At 47.1% G+C, this 22,554-nt stretch overlaps 1 protein-coding gene across 1 annotated transcript in view; it reads left to right on the forward strand.

Annotated features, from left to right (window-relative positions):
* SNX29 (sorting nexin 29) overlaps positions 1-22,554 on the forward strand; it is a 448,301-nt gene that overhangs the window by 224,867 nt on the left and 200,880 nt on the right. Inside the window, exon 15 of the mRNA XM_020281338.2 lies at positions 9,306-9,412. Coding sequence (XP_020136927.2) covers positions 9,306-9,412 — 107 coding nt within the window. The remainder of the gene's footprint in view (positions 1-9,305; positions 9,413-22,554) is intronic.

The raw sequence follows: 22,554 nt of genomic DNA on the forward strand, positions 1-22,554 counted from the left end.
GGGAGCAGTTTTCGGTGTCAAACTGCTTTTCACTTAGGGAGAAAAAGTCAACTCTGAAGTTTCCATCAGAGCCTCTGCTGGGCTATGTCACGTGAGCAGGTGATAATGTAGCTGGCCGAGGGTGTGATGACAGTTCTGGTTTCACGCAGCCGTCATTCCCAGCTGTCCTTGTGTACCCATCATATATTTAGCTGATCTCTTAGAAGAGAGAGGCAGTGTCTAAACAGGTGTGCAGATTTCTCTGGCAAGACCGATGAGAGCTGGAAACCTCTCATGGAGAGGCATTCCGATTTTAAAAAGAAGGCAGGCCCTCACTTTGCATTTGTCTCTTAAAAAATTCTCATGTCTTTAATGCTTGGAGTGAGAACATAAAGTAGCCTCTAATCTACTCATGTTTAATTCCCACAAGAGGTATTATCCCCATTTCACAGGTGAGGAAACTGAGGCCCAGGGAAATGAGGTGATGTGCCAAGGTTTCCTGCTAGCTAGTGACATTTGTAGGGAGAGACGAACTATTATTCCTTCTGTACTCACATCACTCTCCATACTTCACTTTTAACACCAGATGTGTGGGGTTTCTGCCTCACCAGGCAGTTCTCCAATGCCAGCTGTGTGTCCTACAGCTCAATTCAATTCTGACCAGAGCTGGAATTAGCGCAGACCCCACTGGGTACGGGTTTAGTCCCACGAGACTGCCCCCTACTTAAGATGCCATTCTCAAGTCCAGATTGTCACCTGTGCTTCTGACTAACTGGATGTAAATTGGAGGTTCCCTTGAGCCCCCTCCTCGGGTTTGATCATTTGCTAGAACAGCTCAGAGAACTGAGGAAAGTGCTGTCCTTATTCATTATAAAGGATACAACTCAGGAACGGCTGATGGAAGAGACACGCAGGGCAAGGATGGAGGAAGGGGTGGGAACTTGCATGCCCGCTCTGGGCACCACCTCCCAAGCGTTCAGCAACTGGGAAGCTCAGGGAACCCTGTCCTTTGCGTTTTTCCAGAGACTCCATCATGTAGGAATGATTGATCAGATCATTGGTCATTCATGATTGACTCAACCTTCAGTCCCTTCTTCCCTTCCAGAAAGTGGGGGCAGGTCAGAGTGGGGATGAGGAGCTGAAAGTTCCCACTCCCTAGTAATGCGGTTGGTTCCCTTGGCAACCAGACCTTTCTGAGGCTGTTCAGGAGCCCCCCACACCAGTCATCTCATTGGCGTATACGAGAACACCTGTCACTTTGGAGATTCCAAGGGTTCTAGGAGCTGTATGCCAGAAATGAGGGCACTACACACACACACACACACACACACACACCCATGTTATGAATTACAGTATTGCTGTGACAGAGCCAAGATTTGAACTCAGAGGTGTCCTGTGTCTCTGCCCACACTTTTGATCACGTACCACTCTCTATCTGTTTTATAAAAGGAATATCCTACTGCAGTCACATGGTTCTTCTTGGTCCTGTCCTTGAGGGATCTAGTCAGGTGCAGACCTTTGGGTAGTAGTTTCGTGGCTTGGGTATCGCCAGAGTCCTCTGCTTTGTGCCAGAGAATCAGCTATCTGTGAGGGGGGTTTATGTCATGCTTGTAAAGAATTTGGTTTCAACTTTCTGGAGAGTGTGAAATTTATAGTTTTCTTAAACCATGAATAGGCAACCGGAAATGTAAGAGTGTGTGTGTCTGTGTGTGTGTGTGTGTGACGCGTACAGGGAAGTAGGTTTCCTTCGGCACTTGAGCCCAGGCACTGGAAGCCTGTCGCGGTGGGGGCTGGTGTGGCGGGGAGAGCAGGCTCCTGCCGGCAGAGCGGCAACTTGCTGAGTTGGGAGGAAGGTGGGCTTTCGAAATCAGGCAGACGGGTTTGTGTCACTGGGTCTGGTGCGGCGTGTTCTGAAGACCGGTTTTACTGTTTATAAAGTAGGGGTGTCGTGCGGTGGCATATCCAGCCTCAAGCGGGAGTGTTTCCATCGTCCCTGCCGTGCTGTGCTCCAAGGGCCCAGGACACCGTCTCTCCTTTGTCCCTTTATTGCAGCCGTGGCTTTGTGCTGAAGCCCGAGACCATACCAGGGGATTGGGACCTTCCCTCACGCCACGGGGGTGGCCATTAGTGCTGCGGTGTCTCGTCTGTTTTATGCCCCGGTCTCTCCCCAGTGCTGCAGCCTGGGGTCTCCTGGGAAACTGGAGGTCGAATACGTATTTCTCATTTTGAGGGCCTTCCTTCCCTGGGGTGGAAGTTAGCTGAGTAATAGCCGTTGCCCCATCTACAAAAGCCATAACGTGTTGAGTGTTCAGTCGGAAAACCCAAGACAGAACTTGTCTGAGAGATGCCAGAGACTCACGGGCCTGGTGGCACTGGGTTTCTGGAAACCGGAGCAGAGCAAGGGGCTGGTGACATTGTTGGATGTCCCCTGTCTGCATTGTAACCCTGGGACAAGGAAAAGTTCATACCCCTTCCCACTTTTCCGAGTTTTCCTCAGCTTTTAGGCCTCGAGGTGTTTGCTGGACAAAGGTCTGAGCAAGAGAGCGAGCCAGCGTCCCGTCATGACATCTTTGCTGCCAAACACGGGCTTGGGCTGAACTCCAGACCGTGCCATTTGACAGCGGTCTGACCTTGGGAAAATCCACTTAGCCCTTCAGACACTCGTGTCCTTGCAAGAGGAAGTAATTCAGTAAAGCGCTTAGCACCGTGCCTGGCAAGTTAGTCACAAGTACACAGTGACACCAGAAGGCAGCTGAGTTTTCAGAGGTTGGGTGCTTTCACCTAGTCTGGTGTTTTTATCATCTTGACACTACTGGATCCTAATTTTATATTTCTAACTCAAATCTTTCCCCTACACGCCAGACTCATAAATCTTACTGCATTTGTGGTATTTCTTCTCCAGGAGCCAATGGTTGTATCGAGCCTGATTTGGCTGACAGCCCAACTCTCGGTCGTCGTTCACCTCTTCCCCCCACCACTCGCCCCTGCCCCAGTCTTCCCCAGCTCAGCAGAATGGTAGCTCCATCCTCCCAGGTTGCTGAGGCCAAAAATCTTAGTGTGACCTTGACTCCTGTAATCACCCAAACATTGCATCAAATTGATCAAGTCTTGTCGACTTTTCCTCCCAGCCTTTTCCACTGCTTGTCACATTCATGACTCTCAACATGGTCCAGGGCAGCGTCATCATCTCCTGCCTGGACTGTCGCAGTAGCGTCCTAACCAGACGTGTGGGTAGGTTCTCCCGGAAGAAGAGGTTGAGACAGAGTTACAAGTGAGAGAGGTGTGAGGGGCATGAGTCTCGTGGCAGCTGAATGGGGAGGGCAGGGTTGGCAGGCCTGCGTGCAGAGCTGGGGGGTGGGGGGCAGGGTTGGCAGGCCTGCGTGTAGAACTGGCAGAGGCTCACCCCCCTAATTCAGTGGGGAGCCCCGTGCAGAGGTTGCCCATTAGAGAGGGCTGGTGTTGGGCAGAAATTCCTCTCTCTGCTCAGCTGTTGGTCACGGATGCCCAGGAAGAGCAGCACATCTGCAAGGTGCTGGGGCTGTCAGGTAACCACTCTTTGCAATAGAACAGCGAGTTATTTTTGGAGGGAGAGCCAAGCCGTACAGGCCTTACAGCTCCTGCCCAGCCTCCCATGACATGCACCCAGTGAAAAGGCCTTTAAAAAATAAATCTGACCATCCCACTTTTTGTTCTGACTCCTCCAGTGGCTTCCTGTTTTGCTCAGAATAAAATTCCATAGCCTGCAAACCCTCACTGTTGCTTCTCTGATCCCACTCCCTGTTGATCTATCCCTCATTCATTATCATTTAGCACCTGAGCACATTCCCACCCCAGGGCCTTTGCACTTGCTGTTTCCCTGGAATGCTCTCCCCAGGGCTGTGTGTGGCTGGCCCTCCCCAGCTTTATTCTGGTCTCTGCTGAGATAGCACCTCCCTAGTGAGGCCTTTCCTTACACCTTGTTTAATTTGCGTTTGCCACCATTTTCTCAGGTTTGAACTTCCCTTAGCACTTCTCACAGCCTTGCATATTAGATAGTCACTTCTTTATTTTCTGAGTCCCCTCACTAGAATGTAAGCTTCATATTGGCCTTCCCTTTTGTGTGTTTTTCCTTACTACATCCCTGTATCTCTAGTGGCCAGTGCCTGGCGAGTAATGAATCTTTCGTAGCCCGTTGGTGGAGCATGTTAATGAAAGACTTGACCAAGGTCACCCTGGAAAGCAGAGGAGCCAGACCGTGAGCCTGGGTATTGGCGTCATCGCAGAGCTCCATGTCTTGTTCGCCACGCTCTCCCCTTGCCACAGTGAGCACTTGGAAGATGGTGAACGTCACTGTCAGGAAGATTCTTTCCTTTGCTGGAACAACCGTGGGCACCTGCTGTCTTGTAGGGATCATAGGCACATCACCCTGGAGTGACCTTTTCTCCTTTGGAAGCTTAAAGTGTCCCAGGTTCCCTAAGAACCCAGAACCCGGCCTCCCCTGGCAGGGCCTGGGCACACCTGCTCTCGTCCGTTCGCGTGTCCTGGGAAACCATCTCTGAATTTAAACTGGTTCTTTATCCACTTTCGCCACCAGCATCTCACACTGTTTGCATCTGGGTCATGCCAAGCTTGTTCAAATTGAAAGCAAAAAGTAACCTCATCACACTGTTTGCCATGCTGTTCTCTGTGGTATTGGAAGTTTTGCTTAAAATAATTTAGGCAGAAAACCCCATGTGTTCTCTGGTGCCTGCTAGGAAGGCCAGCATAGTGTCTACTTATCTTAGATGACTTATCACAGATACCCCCAAACAGATATGACAGGCTGCAATGAGGCGAAAAATATGAATGTTCCTGAAGGTTATAGGACCTAGTAAGGATGCGAACTAACCCACAGCCTTTCTGGAACATGCAAAATGCTTCTGATTTCCAGTCAATGTCTTTGTGCTTCTACCAAACACAGTTTCAGGGTCTGACTATTTGAATATAAAAGAAGGCTTATTATTGTTGCCAAATCATTCTTTTTCCATTTGGAGTCTAACTTACAACTTTATAATTAGGTCATCAGGAAAATGCAGGAGAAAATTACCTACCACTCGGAGTACAGGCGAGTAAACAGAGTGGAGATTTTCTTGTGAATAATGTGGATGGTAACTAGGTTGATTGGGTCAGTGGAGGATCTCAGTTAATTGTGTTAACATCTTCACAGTTGGCATGAGGTTAAAATGGCCAGAAAGTGTCCTGTTCGGAGACTCCGGTGAGATTCTGTATGTAAGGATACTGTGTAGCCTGCAAAGTACTATGTAAGGGGAAGGAGTATCATTATTTTGATTTCTGTGACAACCCATTGTATATGGATGTAGCTTTTAAATTTTGGTTAGTACATTACACACAGCCCTTATTTTTTGCTTTTTGACCTGTGTATTATAGTTTTTTAATGTGTAGCGTAAGTTTCTTATTAGAAATGGAAATATCCAACCATATAGGTGAAACTTTCTGTCTTGTTGGATATTGGCAGCTGCAGGGAAAAATATAAAGTTCTGAATGCCATCAAAGTGGCTCAAAATATGGATGGAACTGTTAATGATTAAATTTTAGGCTTAAGATTGCACTGCTAACCGGTGTCTTAAAGCCTGGTGTTCTTGAATTCAGAGTGAGCTATTACTGACATGACAGACAAGTATGTTTTTCTCCTGGGATATTATATTGTCATTCTTTCCATTTTAAAATTAATGGATCACCCTCAGGAAAGATGTAACTTTAAAAACAAAGTTTTAGTTCCATCAGTCACAAATGTTTGTATTTATTGTTTAGATTTGATTTTCAGAATTTAATCACAATCGATCCTCTCCAAATTGATTGGTTTTTGGGGGAATGTGTGAAGAATACAGAATGCTTATAACCTGTTATTTGGGCTTTCAAATGACTCAAAATTACTCAGACTTTCACTGTGCTGCCTGCCTTGAATACCAACATGTCCTCTCACTCCCAAGGAGATGAGCCTTCTTGACTTGGAGATACACGGATCGGATGCTGTGCTTGCATGAACTTAGCCCAGTCAGATGGCTTCTCGTGCCTTGCCTTCCCATGGCTTCTCGTGCCTTAGTTAGCTGTGAAGTTGATTTTTCTCACTTTGTAAATATTAATCCTTAAGCTTTAGAGATGCATTGAGCAAGTTTGCCTCAGTTTTTTTGTTTTTGTGGTTTTGGTAAATGTCGCCCATGTGGGACCATATCACCGTCTTTGTAACTCTGTGTTCCAAGTCAGAGTCTTATTTTTAGTAGTCTCTCAGGAAATACCTGCGGAATGATTAAAGGTACTGTATTAGTTATCTGTTGCTGTGTAACAAATCACCCCAAAGTTTAGCAGCTTACGCAGCAAACATTTGCTATCTCACAGTTTGTGTGGGATGGACAGTCAAGGTGTGGCGCAGCCATGTGCCTGGCTCCAGGTCCCTCACGAGCTCGATCAGGGTGTCGGCTGAGGCTGCAGTTGACGTCCCAAGGCTCACCTGGGGGAGGGTCCCCTGCCACTCCTCGCCTGCTGGCTGGATCCATCAGTTCTCTCCATAAGGCAGCACGTAGGAGTGAATGAGTGAGTGAAAGGCCACCTCAGACAGAAGCCACAGTCTTTTTATAACTTACTCTGAGATGACATCGCATCACTTCCGCCATATTCTGTTCCTTAGAGGAGAGTCAGTAAGTCCAGCCCATAGTCAAGGGGCTGGGATTATATAAGAATGTGGATACCAGGAGGCAGGGGTATTGGAGACCATCGTTAAGCTTGCCTACTGAAAATTATGATACATAGCTAGAGGTGTTTTTTTATTATTCATACATGGAATTGAAGTTTTTGACATGCTTATTAAGGCTGCAGGAGCTGACGGAGGCCAGCAGGAGGTCAAATAGTGGCAAGGGAAGGTTGACTGGCTAGTTTCTAAGAGAATTTCTTTAATTTCATGGCTGTACAGGGTCTTTGCGCAGCCTTGAAGGTGAGAAGCTTATTTAAGCATCTTCCTCCTCTAGTGTTGAAGATTGCTGATTTCTCTCAAATATAGTCTCCGTGGGCTTGGTGCCTGGGGCCAGAAGGCCAGCGGCTTGATTGCTAATGTGATGTGTGCACTTGAAGCAGGTTGGGTGGATCCAGATCAGCAGACGTGCTTGTGGAAGAAGGTAGCCTGGGCCGGGCGGAGACCAGGGCTGTTAATTCCACATCTTGGTTGTGTATCAGCGCCAGGCTTTGCCCAGCAGCGGCATCCACTTCCTGATGGGGACACCTGCCAAGGTAGTTCTGCCCCGGCTGCCCCACTAATTGGCACTGCTGCTGTCTCACTGAACCTTTCTAAGTCCTGTTTCTCTTCTCTTCTCTTCTCTTCTCTTCTCTTCTCTTCTCTTCTCTTCTCTTCTCTTCTCTTCTCTTCTCTTCTCTTCTCTTCTCTTCTCTTCTCTTCTCTTCTCTTCTCTTCTCTTCTCTTCTCTTCTCTTCTCTTCTCTTCTCTTCTCTTCTCTTCTCTTCTCTTCTCTTCTCTTCTCTTCTCTTCTCTTCTCTTCTCTTCTCTTCTCTTCTCTTCTCCTTTTTTTCGAGGCAGAGTCTGACTCTGTTGTGCCAGCTAGTGTGCAGTGGCCAGATCATAGCTCACTGCAACCTCAAAAACTCCTGAGCTCAAGCAATCCTCCCGCCTTAGCCTCCTGAGTAGCTGGGACTACAGGTGTGCGCCACCACACCCGGCTCAGTTTTCTATTTTTAGAATAGATGGATGGGGTCTTGCTCTTGCTCAGGCTGGTCTCAAACTCCTGACTTCAAGGGTTCCTCTCAGAGTGCTAGGATCGCAGGTGTGAGCCACTGCGTCCGGCCTCTAGGTCCTGTTTCTAAGCGCAGTCTCTCCTCCATTACTGATAAACTGGTTTGCAAAAATTTCGTTTGTGTTTTTAAATTGAAATTTGACAGGCACTAGATTAAAAAGTCATCAGTTCTCTTAGCCTTGTTACAAAAGACACGAGACCTCTGGCTCCCCCATGTCCCACTCCTCAGGAACAGCTGTTGGAAACTTTTTAAACTGATTATTTGGGTAGTCCTCTCTATCTCTGAAGAACAAGTCTGTTGCCACTGTCTGATTTTCTAGTTGTAGCAATTATTGATTTCTCATTGGTTTCAGCCGTGGCGGTGTCAGGGTTTCCGTCTACCAGAGTGCACAGGAAACCATCTGCAGAGTTGGTGCTTGTCTTGAGACTTGAGGCAAATCCACATTCTTCAAACATGGCGCTGGCTCTTTGTCTCACCCACTGGCATAGGAGTTCTTCCTGCTTTGATTTTCTACTTTGCTTGGAACTATCTAGTTCATTGCCTATTTTTCTTTATTTGGTCTTCTCCACAAAGTGGGCATATGTGGACAGGTATCTGATAGTAGAAACCATACCCAGGGGTGCCTCCTGTGCTCATTCTTGCTTTGACCTGTGCGCCCGCCTCTTTTTTTTGAGACAGAGTCTCGCTTTGTTGCCTGCGCTAGAGTATGTGGCATCAGCCTAGCTCACAGCAACCTCAAACTCCTGGGCTCAAGCGATCCTCCTGCTTCAGCCTCCCAAGTAGCTGGGACTACAGGCATGTGCCACCATGCCTGGCTAATTCTTTCTACATATTTTCAGTTGGCCAATTAATTTCTTTCTATTTTTAGTAGAAATGGGGGTCTCACTTTTGCTCAGGCTGGTTTCGAACTCCTGACCTTGAGCAATCCACCCTGCCTCGGCCTCCCAGAGAGCTAGGATTATAGGCACGAGCCACCAGGCCTGGCCTGAGCCTGTCTCTTTTTGACATGTCTTTGTGTCGACGTTATGCGCAGGTTTTAGAGTTTTTCCAGAGACTTCCTTGCCCTTATCCTAAGCATGGTTTACAAATGCCAATTCTTGATACTACCTGTGATCTGACCCCCATTACTATTGCACATCTGGCTGTGGACAGGAACTACCTCACTGGATACCTTTTTTGTTGGAGAAAAATTTGGCAAATATAAAAGATGCAAGCGTAGGTTCTTATGTCTTGCCAAGCACTATTTTCCCCTGAAATGGTAAGTAGTGATAAGATGATTCCCCAGGCCCTTGAGCATCTATCGCATGACAGTTGTCGCATTTTAAAAAATATAGCTTATCACTCGTTTTATTGTACTTATGTGAAAATGTTGCAGTGTTGAAGTAATTGGTAATTATGTGGTGTTTTTTATTGTTTGTTTTTCTTCAAAAGAGCTTTTTCTTTTGGAGAAGTCACTTGGGAAAGAAGAAATTATCTTTACTGAGAAAATAATTTTTGATTACTGTTAAAATATTTATGGAGTGTCTTTCTTTTTTTTTTTTTTAAAGTGGTGCCAAATCTTTGGAGTGTTGATGGAGAAGTTACAGTAACTGAACAGAAGCCAGGAGAAGTTGCCGAAGAACTAGCCAGCTCCTACGAAAGGAAGCTCATCGAGGTAAGGCCGGCAGGTCCGTGAGTCCTTGTTCCGGATGTGGCTGCTCTGGGGACTTGGCGGGAAAAGGCCCAGCCTGCTCAAAGCAGATGTTAGCAAAACAACCAAACACCCCCCACAAAACAAAGTGAGATAAAACCAGCATACGTCATAAAGAAAAAGACCTGATTCTTTGAAAAATATCCCTTAATTAGAAACTTCTGGCACGGTGGTAAGGAAATAACAGAGAAAACATAAATATGTAACACTAAAAAATAAGGAAACAAATGTAACCCCAGATTTTGAGAATAAAACCAGGAGAGAGAGAATATCATATGCAACTCTGTTAAATGTGTACATGTGGATGAGGTAGACTGTTTTCTAGGATAACGTTCATTGTAGAAGGAACAAAGATGAGCCCGACTGCCGGAGGGGCCAAAAAAAAGCAAAAAACATCAAAAAAAAAAAAAAAAACAAAAACCCACCACTGTGGAAGACAGTTGTAAATGTAATCAAAGAACTGCTTCCTTAGAAGGTAGGATGCCTAGAGGGTTTATGGTGATTTCCAGGAAACCCTCAAGGTACTCACAGCAAGCCCTTTGCTGCTTATATTTCTTTAAAGCACACATATGTGTGTGTGTGTGTGTGTTATGTTCGAGATTCACAAGGCCGCAGGACAGAGAGGCAGAGTCACCGAGGCTGTAGTTATCAAAAGTTGTTTTAAGGCCGGGCGCGGTGGCTCACGCCTGTAATCCTAGCTCTCTGGGAGGCCGAGCTGGGCGGATCGTTTGAGTTCAGGAGTTCGAAACCAGCCTGAGCAAGAGCGAGACCCCGTCTCTACTATAAATAGAAAGAAATTAATTGGCCAACTAATATATACAGAAAAAAATTAGCCGGGCATGGTGGCGCACGCCTGTAGTCCCAGCTACTCGGGAGGCTGAGGCAGGAGGATTGCTTGAGCCCAGGAGTTTGAGGTTGCTGTGAGCTAGGCTGATGCCACAGCACTCACTCTAGCCTGGGCAACAAAGTGAGACTCTGTCTCAAAAAAAAAAAAAAAAAAAAAAAAAAAGTTTTATTGTCTAGCTTGAGCTAGGGTCCGAGCTCCCAGAGTGCCAGCGAAGTGGCCTCTTCTCCGGGCAGGGACCCTCCTTTGTGTGTTAGTCCCCTTTTTATAACTCAGTTGTTTACACACTGGTCATGCATCCGCCCCCACAGTGATTCTTACTTCATCCTGCCCCTGATAGGCTCTAACCTGTTCCGGGTCCTAGCTGCGAGACTCCGGTTTCCACGTTCTTTGTCTTTTTCCTCTGCATCCCATAATGTACTCATAATGCCTTGCGGTTAGCAAACAAGCAGTAAACAGAAGCTGGAAGGTGTCCATTGTCCTTATACCCCAGTATCTTACGTGTGTGTGTGTGTGTATACATATATATATGTATATATACACACACATACATGTATATATCTGTATCCTGGTTCAGTGTGCATTACCCTGATACAAAAAATTTGACAAAAATAGCGTAAAAAACAAAACTAGTCTAGTCTCATTTGTGCGTAAATGTATAAAAGTTCTAGAAAGATATTATCCAGTCAAATTCAGTCACATATTAAGAGAACCATGCACATAAAAAGTAAGGTTTATTTAGGATTACAAGGTTTAATGTTAGGAAATTTGTCCATATAAGTCATCTCATTAGTAGGTTAAAGGGAGAAAAACCAGATATTTATCTTTAGTCATTTTATTGTGTTCATTATTGATATCAGATAAAAATATTCTTGATAATTGAGGAATAAAGGTACTTCCTTGATAGGATAAAGAGTTTATTCAGAAACCATTAATATCACCATATTCAGTGGCGAAGCTGAGAGGCTGTTTTTGACCAGGTGTGTGTGCATGTTGTGGTGGTCCCTTGGGTTGTATTGTCAGTCATGTCTGTGTGTACACACATACACATGTAAGTATACAGTATGCTTCCAGTACTGTCTAAACCTATGACAGTAAGTTTTATTTTTGTAATTAGAAACACACCCACTCATTATGGAGACATACCTGAGCTGGGGGTGGGTTTCACAGGCCCGGGGCCTTGGGCGAGGACCCTCTTACCTTATTCTTGGTTCAGGCTGCCATTCTTATGGTCTATTTGGTTCCTAAATTCACTCTGAAGAAGGGAGGTGACTTTAGAAGCAACTTGCATTCTGATTCAAGTGAGCTCAAGGGACAGCAAGCTGGGGTTTTAACAAAACAGGCTGGTGGGGAAGAGTCAAAAACCAGGCTGGGAGGGCCTGGGGCGACTGTCTCTTCCTGCATGGCCTCCACCCACCACAGTGTCCTTCCTTGGAGACTCACTCGTGAGCTCGTCGACTCAGAGTTGGCTGGTGGCAGTGCCAGGGTGCTGGGCCATCGGTCTGTGCCCGGAGGGCCCAGGTGGAGAGGGAACAGTGCCCCAATCTCAGTGTCGTGATAAATTCTATGTTTGTTTCCCCAAGTGGACTCTGAGTCCATGGAAGGCAGGACTGTGTCTCCTCCTCCTCTGTGTGCTCAGTGGCAAATGGTAAATGGTGTAAATAACCCTTGAATGAAAGCATTTTTAAGGTTCTCCTAGAACAGGGATGTTCGTATTTATTGAATGAATGAAGGCATGGTGAGCCAGGAAGGGTGAAAGGGTTATCAGAACGAAAGTGGGTCAAAGGTTCAGGTCCCTGGGGCAACCCGGGTGCAGCTGGAGGGACTCTGTGAGCTGGGTGCAGGGTGGTGAAAGCGCCGCTTCTCGGAGTTCATTCTGCACGCTGAGCACTGGGTCTGGGGCGGCGCACTGGGCCTGGGGCGGCGCGCTGCGCGTGGATCCCTCTAGCGGCAGGGCCGCCCGCAGGGCTGGAGGAGACAGCGGCTGGCTGAGCGCCGCTGGTTCATTCGTGGGTCACGCGGTTGGATGGTTCATGCCGTGTTTAACTGGATACTTGCTGCATGGGGAACAAGCAAGAACGAAGGCCCTGTGCAGGGAGAGAGTGAGCAGGAACAGAAAGGGACATGGGTCTGGGACAGAGTAGACGAGGGGAGAGAGAGGTGGAACCGTGGCTGTTGAGGAAGGTGAGTCAGACGGTGGCACCTCGAAGTCCATGTCAGCACCATGGACATCGCATCATCCTCTCATCGTCACTGTGTGTCCACTTCAGCCGTGATGTGTACAGAAGGTCAGGTGTGTGGGGAGCGACTGTCCACCCACTGCCTGGTCCCTCTTGTCGTCGTGAGGGTTAGTGCCGACCTGCCAGATGACAGGGTAGAGGTTCAGGTGTGAAGATTTATTTCTCTTGCCGGCCTTGACCTTCCTTTATACTCTGCAGAAGCAGAGTTGCCGGCTGTAGTCGGCAAGCTGAGAGACATGGGAGGTTGAAGCAGAGATGCCCTCACATGGCATTTACTACCCAGATTCATTCTTCTTGGCTGCAAAGTGAGGTTCTGTCAGTGATCTTTCATCTGTGAATAGCATTAGCATTTCATTACATCAGCGTTTTCCCGAGCCCTTTGTGTTCACGTTAATCGGGCCCTTTACGACATCCCCTGTGATGCTCCTCTGTCATCGTACTAATGGGCTGATTCTTACTGAGAGAGTTGTAAACACGTGTCAGAGAGGAGTAATGAAAGAATGTGGGGAAAAGTGGATGCAGTTTCTTTCCGTGTCTGAAGGGCAGAGGAAAAAGAAACATTTTATTTTAGCTAACAATGGCTATTTGGAACACGCCGAGCATGGTGATTGATCCCAACGCCAGGGCAGTCCCTGAGCATTCTCTCTCCAGGTGTCTGTCTTTGAAAGCGTGAAGACCACCGTACTCATCTACACATGCACACTGCACATCTGTACCCGGCCACCTGGGATCCCGCATCCAGGACAGCTCAACCTAAAGTTGATACCATAAAGTCACCTTTTAGTAGCCGGTGAACATCAATGCCAAGACTAGAGGTATAAAGGTTGCTCTTGACACCCTATGATTAACTTTGGAAAGCAGGAGGGACAGGAGAACTGTGGCAGGTGTAGATTAATCTGGCAAGGGCAGAAACAGTAGTTTTTAAATAGTGCACCAGCCACTGTTACACTAGCAGCAGCTGTTGGGCGCATGCTTTTAGTTCCAGGTGCTGTGCTAAGGCTCTTAGGTAAGTGAACTTGTGTTCCTTGAGGAGGGTGCTATTGCTCTCTCCAGTTCACAGATGAAACTTTGAGAAGTTTAGTAAATTGCTCAACATTTCTTCGCTGCTAAGAAACAGAACTGGATTTGCATCACCCAGGCAGGCAGTTGAGCACTGGAGCCCAAGCCCATAACCCTTCTGCCAGGCTGAGCTCATTGAAGAAGAAGAAGAAGAATAGGAAGAAAAAGGTCAACTTGACAGAAGAGAAGAGACGGTCACTAGTGATGTTGAAGAGAATGATTGAAAGGACATGAGGAGGTGCATCAGCAGTAGATAAGAGACTGGTGGCATCAGCCGTTTGAAACAGAGCTGGGAGAAGGATGTCGACACCCTTTGTTACTGGAGAAGGGAAGAACATGTCTTATCTGTGCCTGGAATTACCGTACCTAAAGTGACTTGTAATAGAGTTGTATTTTCATTGCTTAACAGCAGATAGTAGGAGCTTTGCAAATATTGAACAGAATACCAATCTGTTCAATGGATTCAGTTGTTTAGTGTCATGGTTGAAGGATAATAAATATGAATTCTGGGACCCCAGAGTAAGAGTGAATTGTATAAGGTACCACAGCTAAATCCTAAATATGGCTCAGAGCACCCTGTTGGAAGGATTAGATATCTAGTAAGAGGAAATGGTCCCTTAGAGGAGGCAAACTTTCTTCTGGCCCTCAATTTTAGGGGGAAGCATAGCTTAGAGAGACTAGAGAGGACATCGAATGGCAGATGGTGCTGACTTGCACAGAACATGTGCATTGAACACCTTCTAAGTGTCCAACCTTTGGACTTTTCCTTTTTCTTCCTTTGATGGCTTCCTCTGCCCTGGGAGCAATAGTGTTGGTGGCTTCAGGAGGTGAACCAAGAAAGATGGGAGGCTGACACAGACATTCTTCAAATGGCATTCTCTTCCCTAGATTTTCCTTCTTTCTCGACTGCAAAGTGACTTTGGTGGCAAAGTCATTGATGTTTCATCTGTGAATAGCATTAGCTCTTTATTTCCCCAAGACTGGTCCTAGGTAGAAAGATGAATGCAGTACCGTGCTTGTGTTTAGGGAGCTTGCTATTCCGCTTGTCGGGAGGAAGGGGTAGGCAGGGGGAAGTGCAGAGGTAGTTACACCCACAGGCCTGGAGCCATGTCTTTTATGGCGGTTTTGCACAGCTTGGCACTCACCTGCAGCTTCTTTAGATAACTCCTCCCTCCTCCTTTGGGACTGACAGCGATGATGCTCAGAATTTCTTCTGTAAACTTCCTCATCCTCCTTGAAGGTCTAAGGCATCAGAAGAGAAGCCACTATTCTCACCAAGGGTTTTGAAGAAAAAAATGTATTGGACACATCCAAGATAGGTCTCTTCTAAGACTCTTGCTTTTTTTTTTTTTTTTTTAAACCTCTTTTTAAGTACAATTCCTTTGGTTTAGACTCATCCCCAGCAATTGTCCATTCTATTCCAGCTGTTGCCTTTAAAAATAGTGGTAGCATTTGGACTTTGATCCTGCACCTCTTTGTCGTCACCTTCTGCAGCCTGGTGGCTTGGAAAAGCACATGACGTCCCATGGTAAATTGGGTTCAGATTTGTCACTTACTGCTGTGTGTTCCTGGGCAGGCCACCTGGCCTCTCTCAGCCTCAGGCTCTCTGTTACTGCACTGCAGCCAAAAATACCTACTAGTGGGTATCCCTAAACACAGCCTGTGTATCCCTAAACACAGCCAAAAATACCTACTAGTGGGTTTGCTTTGGGAATTCAATGTAAAGAACCCAGATCAGTGCCTGTAGCAGACAGAGGTGTCTTTGCGGTTTCTTTTCTCGTTTTTGTTCTTATTCCCTTTGGCAGGATGACTTCTCCACCATTGCCTGCTGTCTTGGTAGGGACAGTAAATCCAAGTATTCTGCCGCCTTTATGGCTCAGGGATGGGCATGTGACCTAAGTTAGGGCAATGGGGACTTTACTGAGTTATGCAAGAATGCAGCAGTGTTTGGGAGGCCATTCGTTCAGTAGCAATTAGCAATTAGCATTTATTCAATAGACTAATAGTAGTGGGTCCGAAGACTCTCCAGTTGCTTCTGTGTTGAACTTTCAGAGCTGTCCTGGTTCTGGTTCCTTTTCTGAGCCAGCTTCTCCCACTTTCCTAACTGTTTACAGTACATTCTGTTTTTCCTTAGGTGAGACTCTGTTTCTGTTGCTTACCACTGAACGGCCATAACTTATGTATAAAGCTTTTTATATGTATGTGATCAGTAGATGTTATTTCCCTTCACTTCCTCTTCCACTCACTGCTCACCAGAGCGTAGCTCCTTCATCCTACCTTCCAGCTGTCCTGGGTCTTGCTTTTTACACAGCACACATTCCAGCTGTTTGCACCTCTCATGTGCCTTCTACTTCAGTACTGCCAGTCCACCCTCTGCAAACAGAACTTCACTTCCTTCCATATGGCAGGGCTCAGCTAGCTGTTGATTGATTTTTAAAATTATAGGATACTTATCATTTACTGTATGAATGTAGTTAGTTCCAGAATTTTTCTCATGGGTAAAATAAATGGCATATTAGCAACATTTATTCTCATTATAATGGCAGAGTTACTATTAATGGAAAAGTAAGTTTAAACATCAAGCTGGCAAAAAGCACATTCATAATCACACACTGTAGATAACTGTGGATGTGATCATCATTTTAATGAAAAAGTTTCTGAAGCAGCCAAGACCTTGGGAGTAGTTATACCACAAACACTTGCTTCTCAAATTGGCACCAGTGGTTTCCAGCACTTTTGTTGTGTCCCAGAGAAGCATGGGCTTTTAAATAAAACACTAGATTCTGTGTAAGGACTCAGGATTAAAAAAAAAAAAAAAACACACACACACCCTCTGAGCTGAGATCTCTATTAAAATGATACTCAAAATGAAAAGTATGATACAAGGTTTTTTGTTAATCATGTGACACTGAGTAGTGAGTTTGAGACCAGGATGTCATCTCATATAAAGGGGAAAAAGTTTGTTTGCCAAGCAAAAGTGAGTATTTAGGTGCTTGTGTTTTAGTGAAAACTGGGAAGGAGTTTTCTTTTCTAGCAGGATAGGTGTGATTTCCACTAAAGTGTGAATGACTAACAGGGCTAAACCTCTAAGGAATTCTTAAAATCTTATGATGGAAAAGTTGGAACATGTACGAAAATAGAATAGTATAAGAAGTCTTCACATACCCATGACCTGGCTTCCACTGTCAGTAACTCCTGGCAGATCTTGCTTCCTCTGTATCCTGTCCTACCCCCAGCTGCTTCTCATGCCATTTTGAAGAAAATCCCAGATTCCATATCATTATATTCCTAAGTATTCCAGAATCTATCTTTAAAAGATAAGAGCTCTTAAAAAAACAAACAGATGCATAACCAGTGTCATTGTCATACCTTACAAAGCCTTATAAGGGAGGCCCCTGCTAGTTGCAGTGAACCTTAGAGTGACTACCAGGGAGAGGGACTTCTTCTAACAGAGGGCCTTTCAGGAGGCCCGTTGTTTACTGTCCCCCCTCTCCTGCTGCCCGAGGCAGGAACCTTAGCATCCAGTTCATGCAGGATAGCTCAGGGCTGGGCCTTTCCGCTTCTTGCATCTGCCCTTTGCTTGGGTGCCCACGTTGACTCAACGACAAGCACAGTCACGTCAGCAGCACAGCTACGCTGGCCCTGTGAAACTGGGGGACTTGGAGACAAGGAGGTGCAACCACAGCCTGTAGGTTTCCATCAGCACGGAGGTTTCCAGCCTCCAGGGTAGCCTTGTTTAGTGCGGACTGACTCCCTTGCGAAGTCCCTGGAGGAGGAGACAGCAGCCAGCTGTATCTCACAGGTGGCTCTATCAGTTTTTAAACAATTGTTTTTGTTATGAATACTTCAAATTTATATAAGAGGAGACAAAAGAATGTAAAGAACTTCCATGTTCTATCGCCCAACTTAATAGTTATCAACTCATGGCCAGTTTTGCTTCATTCATATACCCTCCTCTTCCCCCAGCTTCATGGGGTATTTAGAAGGAAATCCAAGGTATAACATAAACTTTACCCAAAAGTAGTTTGGAATATATTGGCAATAATATATAAGGACTTTTTTTTTAGATAAAAGAAAACACTCTCTAATATCAATATCATACCTAAAAACTAGCAGTTATTCCTTAACATGGTCAAATATCTGGTGAGTGTTTAAATTTCCAACTCAAACAAATGCTTGAATAAGGATCCCCATAAGGTGGTCCACACCTTGTGAGTGGTTGGTCCATCTCTGAAGTCACTTTTAATCTGTATGCCCCTCATCTGTATCTTTTCTCCCTTTCTTCTTTACTTGTAATTTATTAGTTAAAAAATTGGATCGTTGCTCCTGGAGAATTTCTCCCACCATTGTTTGTTGAGGGTCTATCAGGTGGTTGGTACTCTGTGAACTGTTAGGCTTTTGGTGACATTTGTTTAATGAAAAGCGACTATAAATCTTGATGATAATGATGGTAGTAACAGCCCAAATCAAGGAGTTACTCTATTTTTAGGCACTGTGTCAATTGTATTACATGGGCTGTCTGATCTGTTAGTGAATAGGCTTGGAGAAAACAGGCTTGGAGAAACAGGCTTGGAGGTGATCAGTCACCTGCCCGAGGTCAGGATCTGGCATGTGTAGAACCAGGACCCAAACCCCGCTGGCTGACGCCAGGGTTGGCATCTTTCTGCCACCCTCTGTGGCCTCTCTGTACCTGGCTTGAAACAGGAGTCGCGCCTTCCTTGGCGGCCAGCTTTAACTTTTAACTCCAAGTGCAGCCCGGACGATGAAAGTGGTGACAGACATGTTAGCTCGTCAAGCCCGAGGACGTGATGGAAGGGACGGGGGCAGAATGGAAAGGTTCTGTCTGGCAGGTGAGTTCCCAGCGTGAGCACTTGCTCCTACGGCAGTCTGCCCTGGCCGCTCTGCTTGGCGGGGGTCCCCAGGCTGTTCCTGTGTGCAGGGTGCCCCGCCCCGTGTGGCAGAAGGAGGAGGGTCTGCTCCCGGTAGTGCCCCCTCCTCACGGGCTCTTCTTTCCTTCCTCATCTCCCCTGGCCTCTCTGTCACCGACTTCGCTTGGGTAGGGCACGCTCAGCTGTGGGTGACAGTTGTGCTTCTGTGCAGACAAGCCTGAGCTCCCAGACTTGGAGGCGTTTTATCTTTGCCAATCTTTTGGTTTCTTCTTTCTTAGAGATCTTTGGGCGTCTCCCATTTCACAGTGGGCTTGCCACCCTCCAAGGGTTGACGGTGCCAGGGCCCTGCCTTTTGCTCAGCGTCTGCACCTCGTGTGTTCTCTTTGGCTCCCGTTTCTGCCGCAGCCTCATTTCCGGTTGTGTCTCTGATCCAGGAGTCTGGAGTACTTGAGAGTGAACAGATGAACTTCCTTAGCGAAACACTTGGAAAATGATCCAATACTCCCTTTTGGGCGATAGATAAAAATACTTGTAATTATAGTGGCTGGTTTTCAGCTTTTCAGACTGACGCTATTTTGGGCCTGTTTTAGATTTGCTTTCCTGCCTGAGGTGGGAAGTGGCTTCTTGAAGCTGCTTCTGGGCCCCTTCCTTGATGGAAGGGAGGACAGGAGACGCCGCCCCGTCAGAGTGGGGCTCAGAGTTCAGGGTACACCTGGTGAAGGGCCGGGGCTGTCCCCAGTGCTGGATGAGCTCAGCCCGCTAGTAACCTCCAGGCTTGTCACTAGCAGTGGGGGGCTGTAGAAACCGGGGGGTGGGGGTGCTGACTGCTGAGACGGGAAGAGGAGGGGCTGATGCCCTTAGCACCTGTGGATGGGATAATGAGAAACTACTCCAAGCCCAGGCTGCTCAGGCCATTTTCCTGCTTAAACTCTCCCGGTTCACTTTTGCCCATAGGTTCATCCAAACATAACACATTCATACATTAACATAAAACCCTTCGTGCTCTGGTTGGTGCCTTCTCCAGTCATTTCTCAGCTCACTCTGAGCTTGTTCCAGTCCCCCAGCGCACAGGTGCTCACTGCAGACCTCTACGCAGGCAGGTGTTTCTCCCTGGAGCGCTGTTCTTTTCCCCTGCACCTGCCCCTCCCCAGTTTCCCTCGCTGATGACTTCTCATCTGCCAGATCCCATCCCAGAAGCTTCTCTGATCCCATCCCTTCTCTGATGCCCCCTCCGTACCCCTGAAACCTGGGTTCAGTCCCTCCTGGTGTCTTGTCGTATGCTGTGTCCCGGCTCCCAGTCCCGACGGTACCCTCCTTTGTATTTGCTTGTCCTGCCTGTGTTGTCGTTTCCCCCATTCTTCCCTGTGTTCTCTTGCTCTGCTGTAAGTTCCACAGTGGCAGCTGCCGCATTAGCCCCATCATCTGTCCTGATCCTCTGGCTCCTGGCTGGTGCTTATATCATTTTAGTAGTCTTTTGGTTGCAGGAAACAGAAAACTTGGCTCCAGTTGGCTGCGGCAGAGATTACACTATTTGTTTATCAAGCCCTGTCTCGTTCTTTGCCTAGACGCGAAGTACAGGTGTACTTCCCCATCTACATGAAGGGTAGATCGGGACGATGTGGCTAATTCTGGCCAGTGGGCTGTAGGTGAATTTCCCTGGTTCTTGTTTCCACTGCCATGGTGATCCTGGAGGCCATGTGTTCTATGCAGTGTGGCCACAGATGGCACTAGCCTGGATCCCTGAGTCACTGGTTGGCAGGGAATTTCCCTGTTGAGCTGCTGGACCCATTACAGATGTCGTAAGTGCAGAATTGACCTTTGTTTATACAGCCACTAAGATAATCAGGCATAGCCTGTCCTGATAATCTCATGAAAAGGGAATCCTTTGGCCCAAGGGGGAAAGTCTAGCTTTAGATGTGGCTGGGTCTTGAGCCTTAAGCTGTGTCACCAGGCTTCTGTTTGTCTTTAGCACTTGTCTCTTCCATTTCTGGGTTGATGTCGTTTTTGGTAGGTTTTCCCCTCATGGTCTCAGGTGGCTGTGATCATTCTTGGGCAAATGGTTTTTCTTCTGGGTTCACATTCATAGGAAAACGGGAGTCTATCTCTTCATTCCTGTCGGAAACCTTGATTTTACTCTGCAGGGCCAGCTTGGGCTCCACTCTCTCTGCTGCTGACCACAGCATCTGGGTCATGCGCCAAGATGGGGAAGAGCTCTGTTCAGACGCGGAGAATGGAGGTTGGTGAGAGGGATGGATCCCTGATGAAATGGGAGTGTAGTGAGGGGAGGTGGGTGCCGTGGGGGCAGAGGAGCAGGGCTCGAGTTGGTGCTGAATGAAGGCGAGAGAGCCAGGCCAGCGGATATGTTGATTCATCGGCTACCTGCCTTGCCTTACGGGGCCCCCAGCCTGCCAGGGGAGTTAGCTCCATAAAACAGTAATTTGTAGCAGCAAGTGATCGGTGACTCAGAAGAGAGGAATTAACACTGTCTGAGATCTAGTAGCGGAAGGGACACGGTTTGGGGCCACGGACAAAGATGTGACTAGCTGGGCAACTGACTGACAGACCGCAGAGCGAGACAGAGGCAGAACACCTTCACGTTTCCTTGTTGTTTAGCGCTATTTGACAGTCCTCCTGGAGAGAGTCTTTTAGGTTACAGATGCTATAGTTAACATTTCTTTTAGTGAAAGTGATCCAATTGGAACCTTTTCTCTTTCTTTTGTCCTTTTCTCCCTGTCTTGACGCTTCCTGCCACAGGTACTCATGGATTACTGTACCTCCCTGCCCAACGCTGCTCTTGGCCACTCGATAGAAACTCCCCCCCGGGTCCCAGCCAGCTGTGTCTGACCTGTTCAGGAAGATGCAGTTTTGTTGGGCAAGTCAGGGGTGCCGAGGTGCTATGCTTTCTTATGATGCTCTGTGTAAGCTGTTGCTCCTGAGGGAGGTCGCTGATAGACTTTCAGTTTGAATGGTTCCAAGCAGTTTGGCTTGGAAAGCATCGCCTCAGGATACCCTGTCATTTCAGAAATGGCCCTTGATAGGATCGTCAGACTTAGGACTTTTGCTTCTAATAGCATGATGCTCTTGTTTGTTTTATTTGAAGGATGTAAAACCTTCTATTGCCAGCCTGTTCTCTTCCACTGTGGGGCTGATACAAAGCACAGGGGTTCTGGGGTTAGGCCTGCAGAGGCTGGACGAACTTTGTCCAAGCTTGTGTGTAAGAATTGTTGCCAACATCCATCTGTGGAGTAACAAATTTTTACCAAGGTGGCTTGCTCACCTAGAAATGAATGAAAAATTGAATAAATTATTTAAATCCAAATTAATGTATTTGACTTTCTTTCTCCCTTCCCTTCCCTTCCCTTCCCTTCCCTTCCCTTCCCTTCCCTTCCCTTCCCTTCCCTTCCCTTCCCTTCCCTCCCCTCCCCTCCCCTCCCCTCCCCTCCCCTCCCCTCCCCTCCCCTCCCCTCCCCTCCCCTCCCCTCCCCTCCCCTCCCCTCCCCTCCCCTCCCCTTTCCCCCTTCCTCCCTTCCTCCCTTCCTCTTCTTTTCTTTTTTTCTTGTCTCACTTTGTTGCCCAGGCTAGAGTAAGTGCCGTGGCGTCAGCCTAGCTCACAGCAACCTCAAACTCCTAGGCTCAAGTGATGCTACTGCCTCAGCCTCCCAAGTAGCTGGGACTATAGGCATGAACCACCATGCCCAGCTAATTTTTTTTTGTATATATATTTTTAGTTGGTCAATTAATTTCATTCTATTTTTAGTAGAGGCGGGGTCTCACTCAGGCTGGTTTTGAACTCCTGACCTCTAGCAATCCTCGCGCCTCGGCCTCCCAGAGTGCTAGGATTACAGGCGAGAGCCACCAGATATCATTTAATAGCACCCACTGCGTGTCCAGTGCTGGGCTGGAGCGTCACGTGCACCCTGTCATTTCATCTTCACAACAACCCCGCAAGGTAGGTGCTGGTGGTGGAAATGGAGGAGAATTACAAAGGTTGAAGAGAGTATCTGAAGTCTCCCAGCTGGGAAGTACCAGAGCTGATATTTGCACCCTGTTCTGATGGCAGCAGTGGCTGAGGTC

This window comes from Microcebus murinus, chromosome 19, assembly GCF_040939455.1.
Source record: "Microcebus murinus isolate Inina chromosome 19, M.murinus_Inina_mat1.0, whole genome shotgun sequence".
NCBI lineage: Eukaryota > Metazoa > Chordata > Mammalia > Primates > Cheirogaleidae > Microcebus > Microcebus murinus.